The following is a 26,793-nucleotide window of genomic DNA, read 5'->3' as shown; positions in this document are numbered from 1 at the left end:
GCCGTTGCGCTTGCTCACACGTTTGTAGTGTGTCATCCATTCTTCCACGTCCTCGCCGGGTTTCCCTGAGAAAGGACGTGGCTCCAATTGACACGTCCAGGCACCGGGTGTCCGTGCCGGAGGAGTTGAAGATGACTGTAGGTCACCGTTGTGTGACATCGCGAGTTCCTGTAGTGTTGGAGGCAGTCGCGTGAGGCGTAGGCTTGGCGGCGAGGACCTAGCGGCAGTGGCTCCGTCGTCTTGGGCGAGCACCCAGCACCTCCACTACAAAACTGTTACGGTTAAAGTCGAAGGGTGTTTATTAGCAAGGCGAGGTTGATGGTTCGATAGTAATGGCGTCAGTATATGCACCAGTTCACGTCTTCCTCCTCTTCTCCTCTCTCGGCTCATACCCGTTGCAATATTTACTATATGGATTTGATTTGAAATTATTTGACAAAAATCGCTATTTACTTCGAATTCGCTTCGAACTGAAAATTCACTATTTGGACTGTGATCCATGGTCCATTGTAAGAGTTTTCCCACCTGAAGCCTGACTGTTCTTTTGGTGGATTAAAGCAAAGAGTTTCTCTGACCCTATTTGAAATTTCCTTCTTGACATTTTCAATATAGTAATCTGATGGTTCTACAAACAAGTGTGATAAGTCTCCCATTTTGCATTACAATGCCAGTGCTGGTGTTTCTACTACTAACTGGGACATTTCAAGGGGAGATGCGATTCGGAAAAAAAAAATTGTGTTAATCTGTAGCCTAGGACAAGGAAATTTTTGTTGTAGATATATAGGCATTTATGTTGATTTCAAATATGCCATTAGTTTTATATTAAGTTACGAAGTTCCAGTTTTATGCCATGACAATGTATAACATATAGTTCGTCTTGGATAAACTTTTTATGGCACTAAACATTTATGGGTTTTCAGCCAATAATGGCTCATATTGCTCTACATTATCTGTAGAAACAAAGTGCGTATAAGACATTTTAATGGACAAGAAAAATTATGATTAATGAAACAAGGACTGCGCAAATGCCATTCTTTTTGGTTCGAAGGAAGGGAAGGAAACTTTGAATAGTAGCACAATTTGACTTTTGGCAGAACGCAAGTGATAACTTGTAAGATATGCTGCATTTTAAAATTTATTATACTTAGCATAAGCCGGTATAACAAACCTTTAAGCTTAAAAAGTGTTCAAATCTATGTGAAGGCAACATGTTTGTTTAACCTTGAAGTGGAGCTTCGCGGCAGTGCGAATTCTCTCTGGATACGTGTTTTCATAATCTAGCACCCCTTCACTAGAGTGAAACTACCTTTACAGTAAGTTGCATTGGGATTAATATACACCAATTCATTCATTTCGAATACTTCGAAATTCTAAAGAATATAAATTCAAATCAAAATGAATTTGGATGCAGTAATATTTGTTCCATAATTTGAATATTCACACAAGCCTACATAACAGCCATGTGATCAATCAGGTACTTCAGAAACCTGCAGAGTACAACGAATGCTAATAGTAGTAGTAGTAATAGTAACAACAATATCTGGGGTTTAACATCCCAAAACCACGATATGATTATGAGGGATGCCATAGTGGGGCGCTGGAAATTTTGCCCATGTGGGGTCCTTTAACATGCACGGACATCGCACAGTACACAGGCTTCTTCCATTCAGCCTCCACCAAAATACAACCGCCATGGCAGGGATCGAACCCGCAACATTCACGTCAGTTGTCAAGCACAAAAACCACTATTCCACAATGGCGGACTATAATACTTCTATACTTATATGGCGTTCATGAACAATGAAACATTCGATACCAAGAGTGACTTGAAACTTGCGTGAGTACCGAAGCCAACATTTGCAAACACTCCATAGCAACCTTGCTCCTTCTCAAAAGAAAAGAGCCTGGCAAGGGTAGGCAATTTCTTCCATTCTGCTCGCTGCACGCTTAACAACTAGATTGGGAAAAATAAGCATAAAGATAAACAATAATATAGAAACTTAGTTTGCAAATGGCATTGTTCTGTTTTCTGTTGAGCAATATTGGCATATAGCAAAACATATTGACCAAGTATTAAAAAGGATTGAGAATATGCTGACGACATTGTTTGGTGGCCTGGCGAGTGAATGACAGTTCACAATTTGCAACCAGACCCTTCCTATCTGTACTGGAGTATGTGCATCTAGGCACACCAGGAAGTTCACGGAAATACAGTGAGCATTTTTAACTCTAGACCAGGATCCTTTCACAGTCTCGAAAGCGAAAAATGTACAACCATTGCATTTTACCAGTACTAACATATGGGGCACAAACTTTAAACAAAAAAACTAAAAAAGTTAATGAAGCAGTATGCAATAGAACAGAAAATGACAGGTGTAACATTTCGAGATATGAAGCCAGCAGAGCAGGTCAGAGGATGGGGGCATCCAATATCCAAGTTGACATCAAGAGACAACAAAATAAACCTGTGCAATTCGTGCAAGTGAATTGCAAACAACCATTGGTCAGTGCCGCAACACACACCAAGAGATGGGAAATGCAGCAGAGGGTGGCGAAATATTAAGCAGGGTGATGAAATTAGGAAATTTGCAGGCATAAAATGTAACCAGTTCGCACTGGAAATGGTAAACATGAGATCAATGGGATAGAGGGCATGCTATCAAGATGGCTCAAGTTGGAGGCCTCCATTCTTGTAGCGTGGCAGTCCACCTCCCGCAATAAAAAAAGAATGGAGGATATATGAGAGACTCATCTGTAGCAGTTTTCTCAATTACAGAGCTGCGAAAGTCAGGTTGAAATTCAAAAGCAGATTCAGAGCAAGTTTTTCTGCTCGTTTTGGAGAAAGGTTGCTTTAATGAAAGTGAAGGTGGGAGTCGAGCATTTCTATGGGAGAGTTGGAGTGGATTCAGAGCAGGAGTTGCTCCGTAGAGCAGGAAAAGTTAGTTGGTAGATGAAAAATTGATCTGCTGCACAAACTTGAAGGAAAACAAGGGAGACTGCGCTCTTTTCTGTCTCCCTTGTTTTCCTTCAAGTTTGTGTAGCAAATCAATTTTTCAAGTATGAACCAACTAGTCTGCAAAAAAGTATTGCTTCAACATAGTTGGTAGAGTAGACCGGAACTTGGCATGATGTACTTCTTTTAACACAATTGTCTGTGTGGGGGCGCCTCCGCACCACAGGTGGTCGCTTGCATCGTTTCCTAAAATTAACTAAAGGGAAATCTGGCACTGCAATCGTTCAGCGACCATGGGAATGATGGGTAGCACACAGATTTGCCTAGTCTTCGTAATTGCGAGCAGCGAATCGCACTTGTGGCTTCGTTTATTGCTGTTTCGGTTTTGTTTTGATGGAAAAAACGAACCCTTTTGAACTTTGTGACCCGATTTGAAATGGTATGCCCTAAAGATTAAGGTAGTGAAGCACACAACCACTGAACATTCACTGATTTTCGTTTCATGACAGAACAGCTCCAAGCCACACGAACAAACACGAAGCCGGAAGCACGAAGGTAAGACAAATCTGTGTACTACCCATCATTCCCATGCTCTCTGAAGCACCATGCATTGCAGCTCCCATAGACACTAGTGCCAGAGTTCCCTCTAGTGGATATATATAGGAAACTCTGTTTGCTTGTTTTGGTGGTAATGGCGGATGATATGGACGAGTCAGCAAATTGTGCCGCACTACTTCTACTGCTTGATAGCAACAGCTCCCGAGTCAGAAAGATGTTCCAGCATGAGCAATTTGTCGGATAATGACAGCGACGCTGAAACTGCCGCATACAAGCGAGAATTTGACAGAATTTTACAGTGTAATGGAATAACTATACAAAATCGTCTGGGTAACACATCACTCGAAAGACAGATCTTCCGTTTCCACCTTGCTCCCGCAGAACGTTTTGTTTTGCAATAAAAAAACTTGGAAGGCACTGCTCTAAGCCAAAGTCAAGTGCTTGCTCGCGGGGTCTATAGGCTGCTTCGACAGTGCCATTGGAATCCAACCTTATTAATGCAAGTACCTTAAACCACAATAAAGAATTCCTGCACATGGCATTCATATTTTGATACACATGCCTTGCTCATTTTTCTTCCATGGCTTGCGCTGCTTTTCACAATCAATGCCCTGTTTGACAGTACCTGTTGTTTCAGCAACACTGATGAAATAGAACTGTTCACATTTTGCATCCCAAATCTGATACAATTATGATAGACAGTAATTTCAACAGAAATTCATGCAGCACAGCTTTCAGAAGCTCGTCCTTGCTACACTAACCTGTTTCATTCTTTCGTTCACTCATAGCGAGAACCTTGCCTTGGCAGACTTAAACAACCCCTGACAGCGGAAGTTTTCTTTGCGACTTTTTTTACAGCAATTTATAGCTTTGCATCCAGTAATGCGGAAATTGAATTGTGAGTGCTCTAAAGCATTGTATAAATAATGCTAGCACTATGGGTAATTCAGAACAATTTTGCATCAGTTTGAAAGGCCCACCCAAATAAAGTAAGAAACTACTGCCCCACAGCGGGAAAGTGCCCAAGACCATGTGCACTCAAGCTTCAGTGACGTTGAACATGCTGTTTTCAAATAGCGGTACCCGCGGGTGTTCAAGAATAAAACGATGTGGGTGCTTTGAGCGTGTCCCCCTCAGAAAAAAGAAAAGCATTCCTAGCGTAAGTACCCAATAACCATCTTGAGAGCAGCTAACAACAGAGCAAAAGGGATGACCAACAATAGTCCTCACCGGGCGCCAGTCAGGATAGTGTGCCCCGCAAATGTTCTCAGACGCCGACAATGCTTGCTCGACTTCTGCAAACGTCACGAGGGGGTCCCTATCTATGTCAAACTACAGAAAATGTTGATTACACCTGAATACTTGAATGAGCATGCACCCTTACTTTAAAACTAAAGTAAAATATTTTACAGGCAACACTCGTCACTAATAATCTATCAGAATTGGCCCAGCATGCAAGACTATCAGACACAAGCATCTCAAGTTCATAAATTTGGTGTAATGGGTCCTTTAATATCTTAACTTACTGGGAAGCTGCCGGCTCGTGCAAAAATGATGAACCACATGAAGACTTCCGGCAAAAAGAGCATGTTCCACAGTCGCCACACCATGGTTATAATCAGCAGCACTAGCCAACACTCCTAGGAGTTGCACATAAAGAAATATACCACAAAGCAAACAAATATGCACCCTCCGTTGTAGCCAAATTGGTAGAGCATTCAACGCAACTTCGAAGGTTGTGGGTTCATGCCCCAATCAAAGGGTGACATATCGTCCACTTTGATTCATTTCAATTTATATTATACCTACGTTGCAGTTAAGAGCAATGGCCCCTATGCTTTGTGTGGCCTAATTGTCAGTTGTATTCATGCGCTTGTTTCTAGCAAAGAAATGAGTCCCTCAAAAAATTCACCTACACTATTCCTACTGCAGTTGCAGTCCTACTACTTTTGAAGCCATTGTATTACCAAACTTGTAAATAGCCACACACTTTTTGGTGCAGTTGAACCCCTCTATATAAGAGACATGCACAACTCCTACTTTCTAGTTGCAGTCTTTCTACTTTTCAAGCCTTTGCATTACCAAACTAGTCAGTAGCCAGCAGGTAGCCACCTGCTCTTTGGTGCAGTTTAACCCCTTTATATAAGAGACGTGCACAATTTCTACTTTCCTGCTGCTGTCCTACTACTATTGAATTCATTGCATAACCTAACTAGTTAACAGCCACACGCTTTTTGGTGCAGTTGAACCCCTTTATGTATGACATGCACCAGGGAGCAATTTTGGTCATCTACATCAGGAGTCTTTTATAACGTACCACGTATGGGTTTTTCTTATCAACACCAGTTTCAATGCTAGCGCAATGGTGTTTCTTACACATATTTGTTACATCAGTGCCTCTTATGAAGGAGCTTGACTACACTTGGCAAAATGAGAATGTAGAAGTTGCATATCGCAACGTTATGACAAATACACACACAGGCTGATTTCATAGCCTAGTGCACACTTCCCTGCGTTTGTGCAGCAGCCAGTTGTAACCGTTACTGATCCCATGAGTTCGAGCTATACAGCACTGCGACCCAGTTCTAAAATGATGCATTTGAAATTTGTACGTGTGAATGCCTTATACTCTTTTTAAGTGAGCGGCTTTGCGTAACTCCTTGCTGCTCTTGAATAGTGCTAGGACACATTTGCGAGTGTATTGGCCACACGATATCAACTAGCCACCACAGACGAAGTTGTTGCAATCTCTCAAAAGAAGACATACTTCCAACTGTCTTAAAATTGTGGATTCTGCTTAAACAGACAGTCAAGTCACATGAGCTCTTCCTATGTAATGCAGGGACTGTAAGAACCACCTCAAATGAAATATTATGGTATGCCCATAAATATAAAAACAAGAAAGGCACGGACAACTTACATAAAAATATAACAGCTAAGTAGGGATACACCTTTATTTCCTCTTTTTATCTATCATGTATAAAAATTATAGTGCATTTGCAATCCAGATACTGTCATTTCCATGGTCAAAGTAAGGCTTGAACATTTCTCTTATTGTTGTTGTATATGAACAGCTTGTCGGCATAGGCTTGGCCTTACTAGTAATGAGCCACTCTGAGTTCCCATTGGATGTCTTGCTCATGACCAAGTCATCTTCGCATGTGACACAATCTTTTGGTATAAGTGGCCAGTTAGCCACTTCATTTTTTATGTCTGATGTCTTCGTTTCACAAAACGTTTTTGTCTGTCTGAGTTCATTCTTGCCACTGTATCCATGGTTCGGCAGAAGCCAAGATGATTGGTCTTGCTCCAAATCCATCATATGATTCCTTTTAGAGTGATCTTCCACCTGAAATCACCATTTTGAGAAACCACAGACTCTTAAAACTAGTAAGGTACACCAAAATACTGATCTTGTCAGAATGACCTTTAGTTTCACTTATTAATATACAGGTGGCAGCACAATCACATGTATAACTGGAGGAATGGAACCCCTAGATGTGGTAAATTACCTGAACATTTGATCCAAGTTGCCACTCTGTACATAAAAGCCTGATCAAGCACCTATATATGCAAGTGCTGTGAACACAGAGGGTGACCAAATGGTTCTGAAAGCGTGTACTGTCTGTTGCAATGGCCGTGCAATAGACTGTGGTTGGCAATCGTGCAGTTATGAAGTTATGGAGTCAAAGTGAAACTTAATTCTTCGCAACTGCAGCGGATGAAACTGAGGTTAACAACACTACAATCAAAGGGGACCAAGCAATCACGAAAAAATGTGGCCAATGCCTCAGGCATTGCACAGGCTTTGTGAAATTCCTTGTGTCCGTGTTTGTACGCCCTGTCTCTTTTAGAACAAATACACACCAAATGACTCAGCTCCCTGTAATTTCAAGCCACGGGCAACTGTAAAAGCAAGAATAATGAAGGCCCAAACAGCCATTAAACATTCCAGGGTTCACAGAAAATTCCCATCTACATTTAAGGTTATGCAAACTCTGCTTCATTTTGGTTAGCTGCTAGCACCACTTTCATCCTTTCACATCTCACACATGAAGCAAGCAATCAGAACCAACTTGTTCCGATTGTGTTAAATAAGGCACATGATCACCAAGACCAGAGAACTATCCCAAATTATCTATGCTTTTCTGTGAACATGCATCGAAGATTTCGAATAAAACAAATAGAGTGCTGGTCACAACCACACTACCGTTAGATTGAATTCCCCCACAACCCTTGTTGGATTATCTTTCACCAAGTGAAAATTTTACAGCACCATCCTTTATAGTACTAATACGCATGAAGCCATGAACTACTTGAACAGCAATTGTCTACAGTCGAACCCTGCTACAACGAAACTGCCGGGGTGCGGAAAAAATTTTGTTGAAGCGAAAATTTCGTTGTTGTTAAATCGAAAAAAAATATCGCTGATCTGAGCTAGCAAAACAAAGGAACGTTCATTCTTAATATTCGAAAAATGTCCGCTGCTTCCCATTCTTTCCCAGCGCCGTCCCGACGTGATTCACACCCATGCATAGCAAGGCCATGGTGAAAAGCATGCTGAAGCAACACCTAAAACCGTTTCCGTGAACGAATGAAACAGTTGCATTAACACGTTAACACCAGCAGCTGTCCGCCGTCAAAAATATCCGACAACGCCAAGATGGAGGCAGGGTATTGTGGAGCGGCGACTTCTGCATTACTCTATGCCATTCTTATCATCTATCACTTGTGGATAGCCGATTTTCTTGATAATGTGGACGAACAGTAGCTCCGATTAGTAACCCCACTGGCCAGCGCAAACAAATGCTGAATGCCGGACTCTGAATCTGAAAAGGCATCATGCACGGTTGCACCCAGCAGCTGCGAGAAGGAAACCATGAACTGAGCGACTGAGCTTCAGCTTCGGATCATCTGCGGCTCAAAAGCAAGCCAATGGCAAAACAAAAGCAGGGCAGTCTCATTGCCATCACTATCGGGCAATGGCGGCGCCCATGCTGGCTGAACAGGGGTGGTATAGCGGCGGTTTCTGGTGGTGCCAATGCGTTTTAAACATCGTTGAAGTGTTTTGAGGCTCTGAAAATGCATCGAAATGTTAACAAAGATTGGGTTTACTGCATAGCAATAAGTATCTGAGCCTGGAATTGCATCGTAAAATTTCGTTGAACAGACGATCAAAGAAAAAGCGTTGGTTGTGGCGACAATATTTATGCATTGACTCCTATGGACTGCTGACGGGGAATTGTAAATTTTTCATTGTAGTGGAAATTTTGTTGAAGCGGCATTTGTTGTAGCGGAGTTCGGATGCATTTCCATCCCTTTGCTTCATAGTTGGCCTATTTTCATCTTCATATCAAGTTTACTCGATTTTAGAAGAGTGCTAAACAAAAGGGCTCTATGCAAAAGTTCTGATAAAAATATTCCATTCCGTAGGTTTTCATCCTGGAAGTGCAGTTACGGAATTAAGTATTACAACAAAATTTTACATCAACAAAAACTAGGGTTGTTTGCTGCACTGAGTCAGACCAAAACTATTCACAAACAGTACTGCAAGCACTGTGCACATGATGCTTGATGCCTCACTTGGTTTCTGTGCCTACCTGGCACAGTAATGACTAGAGACCGGATTATAGGCAAATGCCTATTTTGTTCCTTGCGTACCTATCGTGCCATTTTGATATATGAGCATGAATTAGAGGTTAAGAAAGGTTTTTATGGTGTTTTTATAGTGCCTATAAATGCCTATTTCGGGTGTTTGTGCCTACGTGCCTATAAATGCCTATTTTCTAAATGAGGGCCTATATGAGCGCTATTCAAACCCAAATTTCGTTTTAGAGCGTGGTGTGAGACTGTTATTCATGTAAAAAAGGCAACATTGATATTTCCAAACACTATAAGGTTCAAAGAAGACGAAGCTGACATGCTGCGAGCAATTCGAGGAGGAGCATGAAGAGTGCAAAAAACTCCATTCGCAGCCTTAAGTGGAAACACGTCTCAGCGTCTGCAGGGAAAGGAGGAGAGAGAATTAAAGATGGGGTAAGAAAATAAAAGTGTATCTATGGGCGAAGATGTGGCAACCGCCTTCCACAGACAGCTCTCCATTGTCCTGAAGGAACTAAGCCTTGATATCCTGGGTGTTGCGGTGGGAAAGGAACAGCAGGTTTTTCTGTTCAGCCGTGGGTAGGTGGAAAATTAATAAAAACCACGGAGAGTCACTCATGGAATGCTCATGTTGATTCCGTGGCGGTGAAGCCCGCCAAATCGTTATACATTATACAGCGAAGCCTGAGACAGGCGCCGACATGTTCACAATCAACAGTGTATTTAGCACACAATCACTGTATCACTGTATGCTTGAGTACGCTTGTTGCGTAAGAGATTCCTTGTCATATGTCTTTTGACAAACATGAAAAAAATACAGAACAGGGCCTCAAGGTTTGTCCTAAGCCATCACTCAACAATGACAGCTGTAACAATATGAAAAATGAACAAGGATAGAAATTACTATCATCCCGTCGAATTAAACTGCAGTTAAAGCTCCTATGTCAAGCATTTCATGGTAAAACTCTATTCGAAAATGAATATACTTAAACAGTGCTCTTCGTGCAAGGGTAATTGAGATTTTAGAATGTCGTATCAGATCTAATTTCCTATATTAATTTGTTTTTGTTATATTCACGACTGAATGAAATGTTTTATAAAGAGAACAAAGTGTGTTGTGTCAATGAAGGCGTGTTTTCTTTGACATTGTAACCCATCTGCAGCAGCGCCTTCGGGTAAAAATGTGATGTGCATGCGGCTTTTGTTTCGTTTGTAATTTACTTTTTAGGCGTCCCTCTCTAGGTGATATAATAGGTTGTAGATAGATTTGTGGGGTTTAACGTCCAAAACCACCATATGATTATGAGAGACGCCGTAGTGGAGGGCTCCGGAAATTTTCACCACCTGGGGTTCTTTAACGTGCACCCAAATCTGAGTACACGGGCCTACAACATTTCCGCCTCCATCGGAAATGCAGCCGCCGCAGTTCGGAGTTGAAGCCGCCACCTGCGGGTCAGCAGCCGAGTACCTTAGCCACTAGACCACCGCGGCGGGGCGATATAATAAGTTGTAGTTAGACACTAAATGTTCTTGCATGCCCAATGAAAAACGTTCTACCACGGTGATTTTTCAAATTGGTTCGCTATGAGCCACAAAACCATGATGCGAAGAGGCCAACTTGAATCCCTTGCCTCTCGCCCCATGTAACTATCGCGAACCTAATTCCTTCCCTGCTCTCTTTGGTATTGGAGCTGGAGGATCACATGACATATACGCACCAAGAACAACATGCGTAAGCAAGGTCACGCGCATGACGTGCCCCAGCCTACTCGTGCACGTATGCCATTGATGCGTCGTTCCAGCGTTCTCTGTTCTGTATTACCCGTTTGTGTGGAATAGATCAGTCAATGCACATACTTTTGGAAAGGCTGGCATTGATCATTAACGTGACAGTGATACACCCCGTCGCTCCGCTGAAACTGCGGTCAGAGATGACGCACCAAACACAAGCTAAGCGTTGTCAGGGTTGGCGAAGGCACGATACAGGAACGACGAGAAGATAAATGCAAGCAAGAGGGGTAGTAGTAGTAGTAGTAGTAGTAGTAGTAGTAGTAGTAGTAGTAGTAGTAGTAGTAGTAGTAGTAGTAGTAGTACAGTCGAGACCGCTTATAACGAACCTGAGTGTGACGCGGCATCCGTTCGCTGTATCCCGAAGTTCGTAGTATTTGAAACACAGCTTTTAAAAAAACTTGCGAGTGAAAACAAACTTTTTTTGCGCCAGAAAGTCCGTGATGCACGTCTTTCGAAGAGCAGAAGCAATAAGGGCGGTCTCGAGTTCATTTAAAACGGCAGGGGGCTCGTTCGCCGAGGCCCGTGGCATAAGCTGCATGAGGCAGTGGCTCCAAAGTTTCTTCGTTCTCGCAATCCAATTCTTCCAAATCGCTCTCGCCACGTACTTCATTCACAATGCCCTAATCCGTGCACGGTTCCGCAGTGTCGGCATCATCATCGGCCGTAATTAAACCATTGCAACAGATGTCCCACCCGCTCTCCCAGGTCTGAGTTGACGCGCTGCCACAAATCGCCGCCACAGTGGTCCTGTTCGGAAGCTTCAGGCTCGGCATCAGGCCCGACGTCGATAAAGTCGGCCTCGCGAAAATAGTCTCGCAGGCATGTACGTCACCGCCACCTACGAAATATTCACCATCTCCACAGCTGAATACCGGGACGCCCGAAGCGGCAAGTTGGCTGTCAGGTGGTCAACAGCTATGAGCAAGCACTCCGCAACGCGGCACCTAACACGCGGATTACACTCTAGCCAAGCGGTCACGCTTCCAACGTTTTGTTGAGCGGCACGAAAAAGCGTGCTAGTCCTCCCGTCGGCCATCATGACCACACACGCACACCAAGAGCGAGCAAGACGCGCACATGCGACACACATGCCAGAACACGTGGAACAGCTCTGGGCCCATTTCCAGTCAGACAACGAAACTAATTTGGGCCAGCATGGCGGGCGTGGCGGAGCGGTGGAGACGGGCGAAGGGGGTTGTGAAGAGAGGAGAGCAGACTTGCGAGAGAAGGGCAAGGAGTTGCGACAAAGAGAGGGGAGGATGCGGTGGGAGGGCGACCTTGAAAACCAAAACACACAAGAAGGAGGCAGGATGGATAGCTTGCTTGAAAGGTCCACAAAACTCGCACGTAGAAAAACTTGGAAAGAGTACCTGCGCGCTCAGAAGTCAAAGCTTGGCCGCCTGGATCGGTACGTGCCGCGATGTTCGAAGAATCGGCGGCCGTGGTCAAAAAATCGTTTTGTTGCGCCCGCGGGTTTGCGTGGCCTCACGAGAACTTCGATATTTCGTGATTTGTTCCGCGCAAATCAACAGCCGTTTTCACGCTTCCGTATGCACGCAGAAGGCATGCTGAGCCGAGTGCGAAGTGAGCGAGAAGAAGTCCTAAACACGAAACGAATCGCAAATTATCAGAGTTGGTGGGGTAGCGTACACGCGTGCACTAGACGCAGAGTATCGGATACAGTCGGTGGCCGACAATGATGGCAAATGGTCTGGTTACTCCAGGCCGGCGACGCCGACGACAGTACCTGCGATCGAAAATAGGGTAGATGGCCGACCGGTCTTCAAAAGATCGGTGGCAGTGTGAAAACACGGGCCTCGTCTGGTGATACGGGGTGCTCAGAGTAGGGGGGAGACAAAGGACGGAGGGGTGCATAGAAAAAGCAGTCAGAGCATGGAGGAAGGAAACGGCTTTCTTTCCTCCACGGGTTAGGGAGAACCGCAACTAGAGGGTCGCGGAGGCAGGGTCGGCGTTTAACAATAAGAATGTATGGGCACCTCGCCGATGCCTGATCGGTGGTTGAAATTGGTGTCCCAAGAAGTCGGCAGACCGCTGACTCCGTTCGCTGTAACCGATCAGCGGCACTTGGAGACGTTCGTTGTAAGTTTGATTTTGTGCCATTTAACCAATTTATATCGGATATTGTTCGTTTTAAGCGAAAGTTCGTTTTAAGTGGGGCCATTATATATGGGCTCGACTGTAGTATATATTAGTAGTAGCAGTGGTAGTATGTGTGATTTTACGTAAAAAAAACCACGATATGAATATGAGGGATGTCGTAGTGGAGGTCTCCGCAAATTTTGATCATCTGGTATTTTTTAACGTGCAGTGACATCGCGCAGTACACGGGCATCTGCTTTTTCGCCTCCGTCTAGATGCGACCGTCGTGGCCACAATCAAACCCGTGGCGTTCGGGTCAGCAGCAGAGCACCTTATAGCGACTGGTCCACCGAGGCGGACGCAAAACGAGGGCCGATAGTGAATAGCATCTCAATGCTATTGAAAATGAAAATAAATATAATAACAAGCTGAGATTCTGTTGGCGTGTTTTATTATTTTTCTCAGCTTTCATCATTATACTGATTTTGAAAGGGCAGTGCAAAGACACAGGGAAAAGAAAGACAGAGACAAAGAGCGCTGTCTTTCTTTTCCTCTTGTCTTCGCGCTTCCCTTTCAAAATGATATGAAGCGGCTAGCCCAAACCAAAGTACTCCTCATTCATGCTACACACCAGAACACACAAATTGCACATGCCAAGCAATGTCACGTGCAACGCTCTTAATGAGGTACCGTTTAAAATGCAGGATATAATCAGGAGATGGGACATTTTTCGTCTGTTTTTCTAGATATAGCTAGCATTTAAAGAAGTTTTGATGAAGAGCGTACTATATGCAACGTCAGCCCACCTTTGTCAACGTAAATGACAGATGTAAAAATAGGACCATTCCTTGCTGTACGTTACTCCCTAGATCTTGGGGCGCACACCCTTGAAAAGGGCAAGTGGCATTCATTAGAAATTTAGCATTTTTCCGCGACATATAATTTTTCAAATCTTCACAGGAACAATCCGGAGTGCCCAGTTCCCCATTACGCTTGTCAGCTCGAAATGCCCGAACCTAGTGAGGGGCCCTTTAAGGCGTTCTTCGATTGGGGAGAAATTGGTCCTACGCGATTAGACCTAGCATTTCTCTCTTCTGGGGTATTAGTGGTCTGGTCCTCCGATAGGGAGAAATTGGTCCTACGCGATTCGAGCTAGAATCCCTCTCTTCAGGGGTATCAGTGGTCTGGTTATTTGCTCTTGCGCTGCCCCTTCCAGCCACAATGAAAGGAAAGAGACCCAGGAGAGTGTTAATTGAATGGTGGACACTTTACGCACAATACTAGACAATAAAGCGAAAGACTAAGTATTGCGAATTGCACGGGAAATGCATGCCTATTTTCAATCGGTACCTTTCTGCTATCTTGAACAATATTTTTCTTGCTTCTTGCCATACATACAAGTCACTGACGTCATTGTTTTGCGATATTTCAATTTTTGTAGAGAATTATTGTGCCTATAATTATGATTTTTAGGGCCTAAAACTGTGTTTTACCCTGTCTTTGGCACCTAAAACATACTTTTTTAGTACCTAAAAATCCGGCCTCTAGTAATGACGTTTTTTCTCAAATTCTCAAGTGTCTCGAAATGGATTGGTTCTAGAGGACTTAAGTAAGGTTTCAATACTAGGATTCAATAATAGCCTAGCACAAAATATGCTTCAAATTTTTTTAAAAGACATGTATATAAATATAGCATAATGGCAAGGCCCTTTTGTTTGACACTTATGAAACTGAAATATGGTACAAACCAGTTTGTGAAAAGTGCCAGCTGGTTCATCCTCATCTACTGACACTGCCTCAATGGAACTGGATGTCGCCGAGAGGGACTTTGGCAAGGAGGCAGCAACCATTTCATCCTCACCACTGTAGTTGTCCTGCAACAGGAGATAGCACAGAACGATTTGCTTCATTGTAACCATTATCAGCAACAGGTATTTTGAAAAGTCACATGAGAGATTACAATTTAAAATGTCCCCGAAGAAACTTATAAAGCAGTTAAAGTACAGAGTCAGCACATTGCAGTCATCAAAATAGCATACTTACTGCAAAAAAACTAAGCACTCTGTTTACAAACTTGCTACTAAATTAAAAAATGATCACTTATGTAAATACCACCACTAACTCCAGGTAAGCTGCATTGTTCACACAGACCTCCAGTAGATTACAGTAGGAAAATGTATATTTTTTCTAGGGTGCTGCTAAACAGGCCAAAAATGCAATTTTGCACAAAAATTTCTAGGACAAACCCTGACAATCTGTGTAACAGAAGCGAAACCAATCTATCAGTTAACCTTGATTTGTATGTGGATGTGGAAAACAAGAATACAGTCTACACCCATAACATTATATCTGCACACAGCATACTCATGATGCCTTCTTTCTTTTTTTGCTTCTAGAAAAAATTTGTCTGAAACCTTCTACAAGAGGTGCAATTTCTTAACAAAAACACACCCTTCATTCACAAGCTGGTCAGAGTGAGCCTGAACAGGGCCAGCACCATTGCCACCACAAGATGGCAACTATGAATAGGAAAGTTCGAGCAGTACGACAACAATGCCAGCCCACTTTCAGATTAATTACGAAAGCAATTTCAAACAATAAATTGTTTTTCTTGTTCAGCCATCAGCAACAAGTCAGGTCACGTGTTCTCTGTGCACCACCACAGTGCAGAGAAGAGCGTGTCACGGGATGGCCTAGAGAGATGTGGAAAGCCTGAGACTGCAATTGTTGATTCTACTGATACTTGCAAGACATCAAATGCCCAACCACCCATAAGTTCTTCTTCAACTTACGAGCGGTAGGACTTACAGGTGGCAGGACACTTATACCTCTATCACAGTGCTTTTGTTGGCAGGGTGCTGTCGGCCTCTGGAAACGGAAGAGTCAAGTTATGCGTGGCTTCAACTTATGCATGGCAGTCAAGTGATGTGGGGCATTCCTCTGCACAATTGTGGTGCAGAGACATGCCCCACACAGAGGTGCTACAGCCGAAATAGAATTTGGAGAAATTTTTTGTAGCAGCAAAATGACACTTTTGGAGCACAAAAATCTAAGTTTGGAGCAGGCCACAGGGGAAAAAAATTGTATTTTGAACCAGCCCACTTAGCAAACAATTATAAAGTGCACGCTGGCATTTGCCACGCCTCTCAAATCATTTGACAGACTCTGAAAATTGAAATGTGGATTTGTGAAGCTGGAGACCTTGAGATTTGGGAGATTCGTATGGAGAGTGGCTTTTATTCAGGTAGGAAAAACCAAGGAACAGCAACTTATTACACAACGCCTTGTTGCTTTTTCTGAATTTTCATAGTCACTATCTCCTGCTGCTTGGTCTTGGCAGCAGTCCAAAAGCTGTTCATGCATGTCAGGTCGCTAATTGTCTCTGCCTTTGCTGCATATGAGTCTTCTGTAGCTGTTAATTCCTTTCTTGAACAGCGGCGTCTAGTTTCTTTTTCTTTATTTAAGCATTTAATTTGTGGGGTTTAACGTCCCAAAACCACGCTATTATTATGAGAGACCTCGTAGTGGAGGGCTCCAGTAATTTCGACCACCTGGGGTTCTTTAACGTGCACCCAAATCTGAGCACACGCGCCTACAACATTTCCGCCTCCATCGGAAATGCAGCCGCCGCAGCCGGGATTCAATCCCGCGACCTGCAGGTTAACAGCCGAGTACCTTAGCCACTAGACCGCCGCGGCGGGGCAATTTAAGCATTTCGATTTCCTCCTCAATGCAACATTTCTATTTCTTGTCCTACTGCTCCTGCTTTTTTTTTTTTTTTTGAGTTTCCAAACATGCACAGTGTTGTCCCCTACAGTGAGGTAGTCATTATAGTGTTCGGCTGCAGACCTGATCGTCGCGGGTTCAATTTCGGCCGCAGCAGTCACATTTCCATAGAGGCGAAATAGTGGAGACCCATATAGTGTGCGATGTCAGGGCATGTTAGAAAACACCAGATCGTCAAAACTTCCAGAGCCTTCCACGACGGTGTCTCTCGATCATCTCTTGGTTTGTGGACGTAAAACCCCAAATATTACTATAATTAAAAATGCAGAGTTGGTTCCTTGCAGAAGCTATTGATACTCTCAATTCTATTACAAGAGGCACATTACATATGCCACCTGCTACAATTACAGCATCACAAATAATGGAGCGTGAAATGTATGACAGTGTTTATGAAAAATTTAAAAAAAAGTAAATTCAAACATTTTTCAAATACTTGCAAAAATTCCAGCATTTTCAAGGCCTTGAAAACAAAGTTTTTAAATTCAAGGGTTTTCAAGGGTTTCAAGGACCTGCATGAACCCTGCGATAGTGCTCGAACTGACCTGCTCCGAAGACCAAGTGCGAATATAAAGGCACACGGCGTCTTCGGACTGCCTTAGAAGTTACCCGACAACATCTTATACACAGCTGACTAGGGGCTTGCCCTAGAGAGTGCATTCACTCACTACTTGCTTTTGGAAAAGCTGGTCTTCAGCCAGAAAAAATACTGTTTTATGAAAAGAATGAATGTGAAAAATACGCTGAAAGGCACACCCTTCCCAAATTGAAAAAGTGATTTATTTTTTTCAAATTTCATACTACCCTGTGCCCTTAATGACCTCTTCAATTTCACAGTGCAGCCAATAAACAAAGCAGTCTGTGAGAAATGCATTAAATTGATTATTTTTCACTGTTTCTGCCAGAAAACATGGTTGTGTCAACTGCCAGAAAACGTGGTTGTGTCAACCCATACCAGGCCGCAAGCTTTCAACTGGACTGAAAATCTCTGCAACGAAAGTTTAGTATTCCTTTCAATAGAACTGCCTCTAACATGGTTTGTTTTATACTTGCCTGGTGAAACCAAATACATTTCTCTCAGTAACGAAATTCGGGAATATATATTGCCAATTATTTCAAAGCCCTGTTTAATGAGATTTTGCTGCATTCAACTCAAAAGGGCATTCCACACACTTTGACCAATATTGACTTCTGCAAGAACTGTAGCCCTGAGTTTTAAATAATTTAGTATATCATACACAGATGCACTTTGGAAGGCACAGCACCAAACTTCAAAAAAGCACAATCTATTCACAGAAAAATCGATGCTTAATGCTAAGCAAGGCCAACAAGAAGAATGCTAACCGACATTCCATGATCCTGTCACCGCATGCATACATACCATATCACATAGCAGCCACGTTTCATTTGACTCCGAGTCTTTCAAACATTCCCCACTGAAAAGACTCGTTTCACTTGCCACGAAGTCGCCAAGTGCACTGGGAGGGTGAAGCTTGGCACAGCCAAAGCCTCTCGCTGCTTTTTCCAGCTCTTCTTGACCAGTTTTGGCGAACAGCAGCTGGGGAACTTCTATTGTCACATTAGGCCTGTATAGAAACATGCAATGATAGACACATGAATACAGGCTAAATGAGAAGCAAAAGTCACAATAAAAAAAAAGCAGAATACATATGTAGCTGACAAAGAATGTAATATATTGTTGTTGTTTTTTTCTGTAAATCATTCCAATTACCTGTAGTGAGAAACAGTAAGCAGTACCCGGTCTTTTATAGGATACAAACACTTGCCCTGTAGTATAACAATAATAAAGATTTCATTGCTGCTGCCACAGCTACACTTTCTACGTTGTTCATTTCATGGAGCTCACTATTGCCAGCCTTTTCAGGGGAGCCATGATAACAATGTTACAAGTAGGAATCGTGCATAGCACATTTACCCGGACATGTCCCGCGTTAAGTTGACCAAACCAGCATATTCAGTGCCGTAGAAAACCAGTATTTGAATTTTTAATGCTGCAGTGGAATTGTAAATAAGCAAGGGAACTCTGAATGGAGCAGAAATCAGCTGACCATCGCCCAAATCAACTCTTGGGCAACATAGGCCACACTTTTGTCAAATGCAAAAACAGAATGTGATAGCAAGACTCGAAAAGATGTCATGGATGCCATGAGTTTTGTTTTTCATGTGTCTTTCAGTTATCTGCAGTCAGTAAAAGCAAAATACTTGCAAACACAACTTCGCAGTGGCACCCTCGTTGCACTGCCACGAATCGGAGGGTATGGAGCAATACGTACACAGCTTCAAGTTAGCCTAGAATGGCAGAGTAATAGACTCGGGGTTGTACAGAAGACATTTAGAGATAACACATTATTTGAGATAAGTCGAATTCCAGCATATGCTTCCCCTGTGACATGGCTGCCTTGCATTTTCTTTCCTTTATTGTTGCCATGGCTACCATCAATGGTTCTGGCCATCAGAAATGGTGCTGCCCCGCCGCGGTGGTCTAGTGGCTAAGGTACTCGGCTGCTGACCTGCAAATCGCAAGTTCAAATCCCGGCTGCGGCGGCTGCATTTCCGATGGAGGCGAAGATGTTGTAGGCCCGTGTGCTCAGATTTGGGTGCACGTTAAAGAACGCCAGATGGTCGCGATTTCCGGAGCCCTCCACTACGGCGTCTCTCATAATCATATGGTGGTTTTCGGACGTTAAACCCCACATATCAATCAATCAAATGGTGTTGGTGATGTAAGCACACACAGGCACGCACAAAACAATACTCCTACGTGTGACAAAAAAGAAACAGCCATTCACGTTTACTTATCACGTCCATGGAAGGCCAGTACGGGAAGTAAATAAATATAAATACCTAGGTGTTACCATTACAAACACACTTTCTTGGTCCTCGCATATAACAAATGTCTGCGCATCAGCTTCTTGGGAGCTTGGTTTTCTGAGGCACAAATTGAAAAAAAGCCCCTCCGAAATTAAAAATGCTCGTATACAACGAGTATATTTTGCCTAAACTAGAATATGCATCAGTGGTTTAGGACCCTTTTTACAAAGAAGATATTTAAAAACTTGGAATGGTTCAAGAAAGCATTGTACGTTTTATTTTTTCCAAGTTTAAATCAACTGATTCTCCCACAAAATTAATGAAAGACGACATCCCTGTGCTTGAATGCCACAGAATCGCACGCCTGAAATTTTTGCATTCCATTTATAATGGTAAGCTGAATATTCCTGTCCACAAATACATACAACCATTTTCTCCTCGCACATCTAGGCATCGTCATATGCATAACCTGCTACCATACTCCACTCGGACTAACATTGTTAAAAATTCCTTCTTTCCCCGAACAATTATTGAATGGAATAGCTTACCACCTGATGTCGTTTTATGTGATGACTTCAAGAAAGCGTTGCTCAGAGCATCCAAACCATGACATAGGTGCACCTTCTCCATATTTCTAGTGCGTGTTATAATATCTGTGCTTTGTTCTCATGCAATATTACTCCGGATTTTTAGTCTTCAGTACTTGTAATACTTCAGGCGTTTCTATATGTATAAATTTGGCTGTGCACATGTGTATATTATTTTTCTTCGTGCTTTAAGGCATCACTTCGTTTCTACCATTATTTATTCTTATGCATAATTTGCTATATTTTTGTTACATTTCTTGTATCACCCATTTTGTATTCTTGCAAATTTGTTTATTACAGTAATTTTTCTCAATGTTTGCATACATTGTTTATCGTAATGTTTCCCACCTGCCCAGTCTTAAGTGACTGGAGTATTTTCTAAATAAAATAAATTAATTAAAAAAAGAAACTGACTGCCCGAAAGATGACACTGCTAACTAAGGATAATCTTACCGCCGAGCTTGCATCAGGTGGCAAGCCAGATGATTGCCCAAGGTGTTTCCCCCTCCCCCTATATAATATATTACAGACAGTGCTTCTGACACACAAAAGGGTTGTTGCAACCAGGGCGATAAACAAAAAGAAAGAATTCAAGGCATGTGCATCGTTGGGGGCTGCACATGCTCAGATGTGGCTACTATCAAACCCCGTGTTATGTCCAAATGTTGGCTGTGCAGACCTGAGCGCAATGCTCCAGCATATAGACGAGGGTGTTGACCTCTGTACAGGAGCAATGAAAATAAATGACTTCCAAGTTTCGTTGAAAAATAATTACATTTCTCATTTTGAAATAGAAACATTGTGGCATGTTAGTGCTCCACTGTCCACATTGATAAAAATCAATGGGGAAAAAACTAACTGGGGCATGCGCGCAGTAACGAAAAGTGCGAGTTGAATGAAGACACCCCACAGCTGCACTGAGAAGGAAGAACAGGGCCCTCCCAACTTAGTCACTAAAGAAAGAGCACCATTAAGCAAAATGAAAAATGGGTGACAACCACAGTTGGTGATCCCCCCAACGACAGCACAATGTGCATCATCGATTTACACGACCCGGACGGCTCCGGACGCAGGCGCCACATTCGTTTTTCTAGGGAACCAGCTGGAAGCTCCGCCCACTGGTCCGGGATCGCTCGGGCGCATGTTCGTTTTTCGCGTGCCTGGCAGCCTGCGGGCGGCCCGGGACCGCCCGAACAGTTTCTTTTGGGCAGCTGGCAGGCGACAGCGCGGTGCGCATGCTGTGCAGCCATCTTAAGTTAGACACGGGAAATTTTCGATGCGCTCTTGCTCTCTCTTTGCTTTTCTGTCCACCTCTCACATGTTTTTGGATTTCACATTGTTTGCGCAACCAGTTCTTATCATCGGTGTTCAGAGCCACGTTGAGCATGTGCGTATTCCCGAAGGTCGGGCAAACACGCATTATACTCGCTAGGAAAAACAGTGGTGGAACGACCGCGCCAGTCTACGATGCACACTCGCTCGAGTAGTTCACTTACAGTAAGTTGCATCAGAACAGAAATAGGTATAATTCACTACCTAACTGCTGTTAAGGTTGGAACTGGGTCAGTATTGTGGCCTGTGTGACAGCTATGGAGGGAGCAGACGGCATAGCCTGGCATAGCAGACGCCACAACGGATGCAGTCAGCATCAGGCGCGCAGATGGCCTGAGGCCGCTCGGGCTAGCTCGGAACTTTTAGATCACGTGCATGTGACGTTGCCGCCTATGAGCCAAGGCGTCCGCCGGCCGTCCGCGAGTGATCCGGGACTTGGTAAATCGATGAAGCTCAATGTATCACTCGGCTTGACTCAGAAATGCAGTGTACTCCATGAATCTGCATCAGTGTACATTATGTCTCTTTGGCTATAATACTACCGCATTTACTCGCGTAATCAACCCACCTTTTTTCAGAAAAGTTGATGCCAATCGGGGGGGGGGGGGGGGGGGTCATTACGCGAGAGAAAAAAAGTCACTGGAATTATAACACCGAAAATTTCACGTGACAACTTTGTTTTCGCCCGTGAAATGCGCGACAAATCTTTTCTGTGGCCTGAAACTCTTTTTGTTTCCTCCCATAACGAAAGCACACAGATCGACGCCGAAGTGTCGTCCAGCCACTTGGTTCTAATGCGCTGCTTGCAACCAGCTCTGTAGCTAGCGTATTGGCCGAACGTGCCCTGTGCAGCAGGTGTCTCAACTAAATTCACAACGACAAACCCGACAACAAAAACGCAGCGCCGAATGGGGCGCACAAACGTTGCGGTAAACCTTGCGGATGCCCGACGCGCCATTGGTGCAGTTGCGTTTCGCATGATCTTTGGGACGGCGAGCGCGCGGCGTGCGCCATTTTGCAGGACATGCACTTTGCTAGTGTGCCGCTGTACTTGCGTAGCGTTATCAGCAAAGAGATTTCTCCTGCACTAGACAGATGGCGCTTTGCCGTAAAAGGCACAACTTTCAAACTTTGACTGCCGTCGTCCGCGCTCGGCCTGCACGCAAAACTGTTTTGAATTTTATTGTGTTATTTTGTGATATAATGGCTTGATTTAACATTGTTTCCATCGTCTACAGCACTAGCTATCATACCGAAATAAAATGAACACAGAAATTTTAAAAAAGTATTTTTCTTTTAAGGACAACAGTGGGGGGGGGGGGGGGGGGCTCATTAAACGAGTAAATACAGTAATATGAATGGGCATGTCTCCTGAAATAAACAATTAATGGTGGAACTTATTCTTCCTACCTAATTGACTAATCATTGGTGTGTGCACTTTTATATGAAGTTTCAAAAGCTGGAATAACACATTTCTAGCCAGTTGGTTGTTCATACCAAGGTGAAAACAGCACATACAGACAAGGACGGACTCAGTGCCTGTGTCTGTTATCACAGTCTGTCCTCATCAGTACATGCTGTTTTTGCGTCGGTTCAAAAGCTGCATGAATATTTATTTGCAGTTACAAAACAGCAGTTCAATGTTACATCCCAAGCATAGAGTGCTTTTTGAATCAAGATCAACAAAGAATTTCCATGGCGCAAGTGTAATGTTGAACTCACAGCTCAAAAACTTGCAGACAGGAGAAGGCATTCTCATCATTGAGTTTGCCAGCATTGTAGAGCTGAAACAATGACCGCAGGCTGCTTTGGTAATGGTTCAACTTGGCCAAATCTGACTGAATTCGCCTCTTCGGTTCAGAAACCAGCAAATCAACCTCGAAGCACAATCTGTTCTTCCGTTGACCAACAACAGCTATCTGGTCGCTGCAAGCATCTTCTATGTCATCCTTGAGCTGAAAAAGTAAAACAGAAAGATAAAGTCAGAACAGTAACAACTTTTGTCCTCTGTCAAATCATGTTTATTAACAGCTGCTACCTTGTTAGTCCAATAACCATTGGACTGCTTTTCCAGAAGGTGGCATGCACCTCCTTTTTTTTTTTTTTCTACACTCAACTCTCACATGTTCACTTAGTTTTAGCAACAGTAACGATTAGTCCATTTTAAATCTCAAAAACAGAAAATCATTGCGGTAATCAGATAGCAAATAATTCCAGTTGGCAGTGATTGTCATTAATAAGTCAGAGTTGATTGATAAGTTCTACATGCCCAAACCACAATACAATTATGAGGCATAGCTCTGTGAGGGTGGGGAGGTGATATAATTGAGTTTTGACAACCTAAGGACCTTTTAAGGTGCACCTAGCACTTAAAATTATGTGTTTTTACCACTAGTGTTGATTGTTCTCATTTGGACAACTTTCTAGTTAGTGCTGGATGTCACATATCAAAGCTTCATGCTGCTATTTATGCAAATAGGATAGCTCACATTCATGCAAATAGGAACATGAGTGTGAGCTTGCTTTGTCTGCCATATTTATCAAGCCATTAGTGCGACACTACCACCATCACAGTCATATAAGCAGATATTTTTTTCTTCCTCACCACAAACTTCTTCAATATATGTTAAAATAAAACTTTCAATCTAGCTGCCGCAGTGCTCGATTGCTGACTCGAACGTTGCAAGGTCGAATTCCGGCAGCGCCAGCCACATTTTGATAGAGGTGGTATGCTGGAGGCTACTGTACTTGCATTTAAATGCACGTAAAGGAACCTCAGGCAGTCGGAATCGGATGCAGGAGCCCTGCTCTACTGCATCCAAACCACACACACACACCTCCCAATTATTACTACGAACTTTACCAGCCACCGAGAAACTCGCACCTATATATGAAGAACGGAATCAGGTAAGCTACGCACTGGGCTATCATGCACTTTTTCACATTTGGCAGCTCGAACAAATCTGCACACGATTCGTGGACAGTGCTAACTATGCAAGTGGTAGCGTCAGAACAAAACACGCTCATGCACAAAATGCATATGCGCTTACGACACTTGGTCGTTTATGCGACTAAAATACAATGCGAAAGCGATACTCACAGTGTCGGAGTTATATTGGAGGTGCTCCCAGCTTGATTCAAGTTTCTTCATCAGTTCGAGAGCATCACGTAGCTTATCCACGACAGCTTCGACAAAATTCATGTTCCCGCGGCCCCGTACTGCGAAAAAGACTGCGAGAGCAGATCCGAAATGAGCGCTTCTTATACGGAAACACAACATGTGCGGATGTCAAATGATCCCTCATGCGACACTTGTCTCTGCTGCTGGTCCGCATACTATAAGCAAGATCATGTATACGCGGATGTCAAATGATCCCTTCTTTGTACTGCTACGCCCCGCCACGGTGGTCTAGTGGCTAAGGTACTCGGCTGCTGACCCGCAGGTCGCGGGATCAAATCCCGGCTGTGGCGGCTGCATTTCCGATGGAGGCGGAAATGTTGTAGGCCCGTGTACTCAGATTTGGGTGCACGTTAAAGAACCCCAGGTGGTCAAAATTTCTGGAGCCCTCCACTACGGCGTCTCTCATAATCAAATAGTGGTTTTGGGACGTTAAACCCCACAAATCAATTTGTACTGCTACGGCAAGATCTCGCCAGCGGATGTCAAATGACCGCTCCTGATACAGTGCTGCATTTACTGTATATATTGTATTGCTAGAGAGATCATGTAAACGAATGTCGAATGATACCTGCTCGTGCGCCTGGTGATCCGAACCGGCGCAACTTGCAGCTACGGCCGGCCTGCTGCCAATACGGCTCACGGAGCAAGCTCTAGTATTGAGACAGCTTGATTATCACTTTCACGGCATTTCAAGCTGCAATGCCTAGAAAGGATCGCTCTCTCGGGCCATGAAAGAAATGGGCGTATTACAAAATTATCTACTCAACACTTTCGTCAGGCTAGGCCTAAATATTTGGTAGAGGTAGCTTGTTCTAGTACACTCTAGTAGAGTTGGTTTCGGACTCGCATAAACGTGAAAGTAACGCTAAATAAACTTTTAAAATGCACAGACATAAACATGCATACAGTGTTACATCGACTGGAAAAGATCCGTCTGATCACGTTGGCAGAGGAAAGCGAAAGATGCGAAGGAGCCCGTATCAGCTCATTACTGATAATACTCACAATTCAGTTGTAGCAAATTCCAAAACGTTGCAGCTAGCTGTTTCGTTTCACAGAATAACTGTGAAAACGATTCAGCACACTCTCGTCATACAGCCTTCGCCTCTTCACACACAACGCAAAGGTCGTGAGACGCGTGTGCGGCGACAACCTCCGCTCACCCGGTGGCGTTGGCCAAGCCAGCCTAGTATTTGGCACATGGCTCTTGCATGGCGTGGGCATTGACCCATTGGCTTTAGGGCAAGGGGCCAAGAGCAGGCAGTTATTCCCTAGTAGGTACAAAATTACACTAAGGGCGCTGAGGGTAGTAACTGCCTGCTGGGTAGTAACACCAACAAATCTCGTATTTTTTTCTTTTTTTGGCATTATGGCAGTGTAACCACAGAGTTTCTCACAGCGTATTTCAATCGCAATAAGTACATATCTGGAATCTAAAAGTGAAAGCTGGTTGGTGGTTCATGCTTGAATGTAAAAACAGCATAAATATGCATCCAAGCTGGAATCTAATCATGCCATAGTTTCATTCATTCACTCATTCATTTATTTAATTCATTCATAAAGTTTCATTTCATTCACACAGTATTCTAGAATGAAACTTTATGATTCGTACCTTCTGGAGAAAGACAAAATAGCAAAATGCCAATAGTATTATAGTGGCTCATAACCTCATAAGCGCGAAAATGCACGCGACAGCGACAAGCGACGCGACGAAGATCGGCTTCGCGCGATCAGTCGCTAGCGCAGGCAAACCACAGAACACCACCTCATTCACGCGACGGCTTCGGCGAGCGAATTCCACTGTTGCTGGCATGAGGCCGTCTACTCGCACCAAGAAAACCGCTTAGCGAGCGGTATGCAATTTAAAAATAAGATATATTGTTGTGTATTGAAACGGAAAGTGTTTATTATTGCCTTGCAGCACTTTTTTATATGCACATGCGTGATAAACATTGCGTTAATTCTTGTTGCGCATACGTGACTCGGGCAGGGTCACGTGCACCTCCGTAGTCTTCGTCTTTTCCGGTATTTCGCTATTGGCTGCTTGAGCCCAGCACTTCCGGGCGATGAGCGAC

General features: G+C 43.6%; 1 protein-coding gene across 8 annotated transcripts; it reads right to left on the bottom strand.

Moving 5' to 3' along the window:
• Positions 1-6,432: 6,432 nt before the first annotated feature.
• Positions 6,433-26,479, bottom strand: LOC119186573 (uncharacterized). Of its 8 annotated transcripts, none has more exons than XR_012887323.1 (7): positions 26,331-26,479; positions 24,638-24,768; positions 23,260-23,492; positions 18,168-18,372; positions 15,796-15,871; positions 14,752-14,877; positions 6,433-6,860 (listed from the first exon to the last, which is right to left on the bottom strand). XR_012887323.1 is itself a non-coding variant. In XM_075879168.1 (7 exons), exons 1-7 carry the CDS (start codon positions 26,380-26,382, stop codon positions 6,498-6,500), a joined length of 1,170 nt encoding a protein of 389 aa, XP_075735283.1. In that variant the 5' UTR covers positions 26,383-26,474; the 3' UTR covers positions 6,433-6,497. The 8 variants fall into 8 exon arrangements, 6 of the variants coding, with proteins under 6 accessions (XP_075735283.1, XP_075735285.1, XP_075735287.1 ...); XR_012887324.1 differs by lacking the exon at positions 26,331-26,479 and adding an exon at positions 25,724-25,958; XM_075879168.1 differs by having other exon boundaries at positions 15,812-15,871; positions 26,331-26,474.
• Between the last annotated feature and the right edge of the window lie 314 nt (positions 26,480-26,793).

This window comes from Rhipicephalus microplus, chromosome X (assembly GCF_043290135.1).
Source record: "Rhipicephalus microplus isolate Deutch F79 chromosome X, USDA_Rmic, whole genome shotgun sequence".
Lineage (NCBI taxonomy): Eukaryota > Metazoa > Arthropoda > Arachnida > Ixodida > Ixodidae > Rhipicephalus > Rhipicephalus microplus.
The sequence above is the reverse complement of the archived record's forward strand: the minus strand, read 5'-3'. Positions and strand labels throughout refer to the sequence as shown.

Coding starts and splice junctions, on each gene's coding strand:
- LOC119186573 (XM_075879168.1), bottom strand. CDS start 26,382: ATGAGCCACTATAATACTATTGGCATTTTGCTATTTTGTCTTTCTCCA. Junction 15,872..18,167: donor CGTGGCTGCTATGTGATATG/GTATGTATGCAT, acceptor TTCCGTTTCCAG/AGGCCGACAGCACCCTGCCA. Junction 14,878..15,811: donor GTATAAGTGTCCTGCCACCT/GTAAGTCCTACC, acceptor CTCCTGTTGCAG/GACAACTACAGTGGTGAGGA.